The sequence below is a fragment of the Ochlerotatus camptorhynchus genome, unplaced genomic scaffold (genome assembly GCF_037179485.1).
Source record: "Ochlerotatus camptorhynchus isolate MF236.1 unplaced genomic scaffold, CSIRO-AGI_Acam_v1.1 ptg000330l, whole genome shotgun sequence".
Classification (NCBI taxonomy): Eukaryota; Metazoa; Arthropoda; class Insecta; order Diptera; family Culicidae; genus Ochlerotatus; species Ochlerotatus camptorhynchus.
Window position 1 is genome coordinate 2,913,231 of NW_027040818.1, and position 4,613 is coordinate 2,917,843.

The window sequence follows — 4,613 nt, forward strand, 5'->3', positions numbered from 1 at the left end:
GACATAATGAAAATTTGCTCTTGATTTTAGATGGTCAAGTTTTGAACCCACCACAACATGCTTTTGGCGCTACTGTATATGGGCGATCAAATGTAAAATACTGTTGTAGCCACAGCACAGTTCGTCAAAAACTCTGCTTTTTCATTGATCCATTATTGATAAATGAAAATGCTGAGGTTCTGACAGAACTGTGCTGTGGCTACCACAGTATTTTATATTTGATCGTCCATAAACAGTAGCGCCAAAAGCATGCTGTGGTGGTTTCAAAACTTGACCATCTAAATTGATCAATTGATCAATAATTTAGATGGTCAAGTTTTGAACCCACCACAGCATGCTTTTGGCGCTACTGTATATGGACGATCAAATGTAAAATCAAGGTTGCAAATACTCATTTCAGTTAAAACAATGTTTTTTTTTTTAGTTATGAAATAATTAGATGCCATGATTATATTTTGAATTGGTAGGATACAAGAAGAGGTTACAATGAATGTATTTGATATATTAAACCTGTTTATTTCACTCCATTAGAGTCACAATCAGCGATTTTTCACACACTCACTCACTCACTCAGCGATCTGAAAATCGCTGATTGTGACTCATAGAAAGCAAAATTGACAGGTTTTATGTTTCAACCGCATACTCTGTAACCTTTTGTAGTAAGTTACAAGTAAAACATGCCATCATAACATCTTTTGGTTTTATTATTCCGAAAAACATTATTTTAGCTAAAATGAGTATTTGCAACCTTGTGTAAAATACTGTGGTAGCCACACCACAGTTCTGTCAAAACCTTAGCATTTTCATTCATCCATTCTTGGAATCGACCGACCCCTTCCAGAGAATGATAACAACAGTGTCGGATTGGCCAGTGACATTCAAATGGTCAGCGAGTATACTGTGCCAAGTTGCCGAGCGTCACAACGTAACTCCCCCCACTGTGGCCAGGTGCCAAAGCCATGCGGAACGGCATGCATTTTACTAATGCACCATACGAATACCCATAAATGCATCACTAAAGGGCTTAGGAAAAGTGGAAGATAATTCTGAGATAGAAAATTAATGATCGAGGAAGGTCCCACCATCAATGTGAGTGGCATCACTGCCATAGTTTTAATTTTCAAAACAAATTTACTTACGCATCTGTTCAATTTCAGCTGCAATTTTACTCGTTGTCAGCATAAAGCAAAGAAAGAAACGTTTAACTTTTACGGTGTGGTGTCGTTTCCTAATTTCCACGCTATTTCAAAACAACCCAAACTTAAGTGTTCACCTACAAAAGGCTGGCAACCCTATCCACACGCGGAGCTCGTTCGCGAATCTTCCATATATTTTACTCCGTGCCCACCCCTGAATAATATAAACAAAGTCGAGTAATCAAATTTTACGCATCAGCTGGTGAGTCGCGATCGACGCCAAGCGAAAACTGCATTCAGCCAGTGTCGTGTCCTCTAATCGAAAAAAGAAAAGCTGAAAATCGTGTTTATTAATTAATGCATTTTTCAATCATTAACTGTATACTGCATTTTCTGCCGATGCAGTAAAAAGTAGGTCGTAGTTTATGTAAAACTAAGCATCAAAGTTCAAACCAAATTTCGAGGAATAAAATTTAATAATTGTAAAGGTGAAAGGGCTTGCAGTTAGTGGCTTCGCGTAGTTTCGTTTCCGGTTGTGATTGATTTGTTTGCGTGGGTGTCACGACCAAGGACATTCTCTGTGCATCCTCACTCGGGGGGCATCGCTCCCTTGGCGGCTGGCAGCACAATGCTGGAATGGTCGTTCAATCTATTTTTGTCGGTGTTTTTGATTCTTGGTGGAGTTTGGGTGGCCGGGCGATATTTTCTGAAGGAGGATGTGGTCTACATTCCGGATGGGAAGCGTCGTCACGCGTGGAAATCGGTAAAGCTGCTGAGCCGGTCTTGCTTCTGTTCGATTTGTGAGAATCTGATGTCGTCGAATGGGGTATTTTGCGAAAATTGCGGAGTCTGTTCGGACAATGGATGCGTGCGGAAGGCGGATACGGAGTTTCGCTGCAAGGAGCTGCGCATCCGGAGCCGAGCGGACGATGGAAAGGAGAGCCGGCATCTGTGGGTGAAGGGAAACCTACCGCTGGGGTCAGAATGTTCGGTCTGTTCGGAGGATGTGGATCAGACGAGCGAACCGGGACTGTACGGTCAGCGATGTGCGTGGTGTCAGCGATCGGTGCACGATAAGTGCTTCAGTGAGGTTTCCAACACGCTGTGCGATTTTGGCGAGTTTAAAAGTATGATTTTTCCACCGAAGTGTATTTTGGCGTCGCGAACCAAGGACGCTCCGAAGGTTCACTTGACCGGAATCATTCCACCCGAGTGGAAGGACCAGTGGAAACCGCTGATAGTTGTTGGTGCGTATGGTTTGATTGATGGGCTTCCGTTTCCAATTTACTAATTGCTTTCACTTGTAGCAAATTCGAAATCTGGAAGCAGTGAGTCACTGGAAGTGGTCGCATCGATGCGTGGAATCTTGCACCCGCTGCAGGTGTTTGAACTGGAATCACACGGTCCGCAGGAAGCGCTACAGTGGGCAATCTATGCAGCACCAGCAACGTGTAGGATCCTGGTTGCCGGAGGTGACGGAACCGTCGATTGGGTTCTGAATACGTTGCTTCAAATGAAGGTCGAGCCCTTGCCTGAGGTGGCAATTCTACCACTTGGAACAGGAAACGATCTTTCGCGGGTACTCGGATGGGGTGCCGAAGGGCCGGACTCGTTCAACCCGATCGAATACATGAGGAAGATCGAGAAAGCCGAACCAGTGCAGCTAGATCGGTGGCTGATGGAGATTTCCGTACATCATCAAAGTCGGTTTCATGTTCCACGCTTCCACTACCGGAGAAGCGTGTTTGTGTACAACTATTTTAGCATTGGTGTTGACGCGCTGGTAACGTTGAATTTCCACAAGGCTAGAGATAGTTCGTACTATGTGTTTAGCAGCAGATTTATAAACAAGGTAAGATGCCTGAGATTAGCATTGTTTTCTGACCGTGTACTACGGAATGAAATCTTCTTTTTTTTCAGGCTTTATATTTGTGCTACGGTACGCACCAAGTGGTTCAGCAGGAATGTGTCGACTTGCAGCAGAAGGTGGAACTCTACTTGGACGACGTCAAAATTGAGCTACCGGAATTGCAGTCCATTGTCGTACTTAATATCGATTCCTGGGGAGCCGGAGTGAAACTTTGGGGTGGGTCCAGTGTAATGCAAGCACACGTCTTGATCAGTAGTCATAGTTGACCTTATTTTTCAGAAATGAGTCGCGATTCACCCACTCACGGTGGCAGCATGCGCGAAGCTCATAGCATTTCCGACGGGATTCTGGAAGTATTTGGCGTGGTTTCGTCGTTCCACATTGCCCAACTGCAGGTCGGACTGAGCAAGCCCGTCCGGCTGGGACAGGCCCGCAGCGTAAAGATCAGAATGCACGGAACTCTCCCGGTACAGGCGGACGGTGAACCCTGGATGCAGTCGCCCTGTGATATTAGCATTAACCACTGCGGGCAGGCAACAATGTTGCGCAATGTGAACCAGTGAACTGGACGGGGGAAGGAAAAGGTGAGCGTATGTAAGTACCACTATGAATAACCATTCGGTTTACTTGAATTTGAAGATCTGCTTCGAAACGATCACGAATCTATTTATTTTAAGTTTAGGAACCCACGAATCTTTAGTCAATCTCACCGAAAGCATACCTACTTATATCGTAAAGGAGTTTTGAATACTTTAAATCCAACCGGACGAATTGATATCGAGTAGAAATGTAAGATCTGTTGTTATCGAGTATTTAAATTGGTTAGTTATAGAACGATGGAGATGAAAAGTAATTCCACAATGTTGAGATATTTATTATTGAATCTAGTTTTTTTTATACGTAAGAGCCACATGGCTAATTCGAGAAGAATATAAATCATACGGGATGAAGTTTACTTAAGCTTAAGAATTGTTTAAGGTGAATATTTTGGTTTCGTACTAACCTGCATTAGAAAAGCAGGAATTGCCTGTTTTTTTACAAACGGAAGACTTCGAACCATGGCAGAATAAGATATTATCATTCAATCAATTATTGTGTACCTACTTGTGTAATCCTGATATCGATGTGCATTTCCTTATTGTGCATTTTACTTGTTGGCGTAAAAAACATAATATTGGAATAGATTTGTATTTATGAATTATTGCATTGTATGTCCTGTCCCAGAAAGGAGACAGATTTTCCAAGTGAAATAATACCAAAACAACAAATTCTTTGGATGTCGTTTATTATTGATATCACAAATCATTGCAACTTAACTTTTGGCTGCTGGGTAAATGGGACCTGTGAATGACCAAAATGTGTTTTAATCGAAGTTCCCGTGGTGCACGACATCAGCCCTTGTAACAGGGTCTGGTACATTTGGCATAAGATCATTTCTAGACTTATATTTCAAAAGAATTTCGGTGTGGTAAGCGTACAAAATGGTGAGTTGACAACCTGGAAGGAGCGGAATACCTAGCCCTGGTCCTCACAAGTTCCTACTTCACGCCTCCTCGAGTCATATGATAACAAAAGACTACCAGCTGAAACATGGACACAGCTGGTTG

At 42.9% G+C, this 4,613-nt stretch overlaps 1 protein-coding gene across 3 annotated transcripts; it reads left to right on the forward strand.

Moving 5' to 3' along the window:
* Nucleotides 1–1,424: 1,424 nt before the first annotated feature.
* Dgkepsilon (diacylglycerol kinase epsilon) lies at nt 1,425–4,277 on the forward strand. Of its 3 annotated transcripts, none has more exons than XM_065230675.1 (5): nt 1,425–2,383; nt 2,444–2,988; nt 3,057–3,222; nt 3,286–3,600; nt 3,684–4,276. In XM_065230675.1, exons 1-4 carry the CDS (start codon nt 1,765–1,767, stop codon nt 3,567–3,569), a joined length of 1,614 nt encoding a protein of 537 aa, XP_065086747.1. In that variant the 5' UTR covers nt 1,425–1,764; the 3' UTR covers nt 3,570–3,600; nt 3,684–4,276. The 3 variants fall into 3 exon arrangements, with proteins under 3 accessions (XP_065086747.1, XP_065086746.1, XP_065086745.1); XM_065230674.1 differs by having other exon boundaries at nt 3,689–4,276; XM_065230673.1 differs by having other exon boundaries at nt 3,286–4,277.
* Nucleotides 4,278–4,613: the final 336 nt, after the last annotated feature.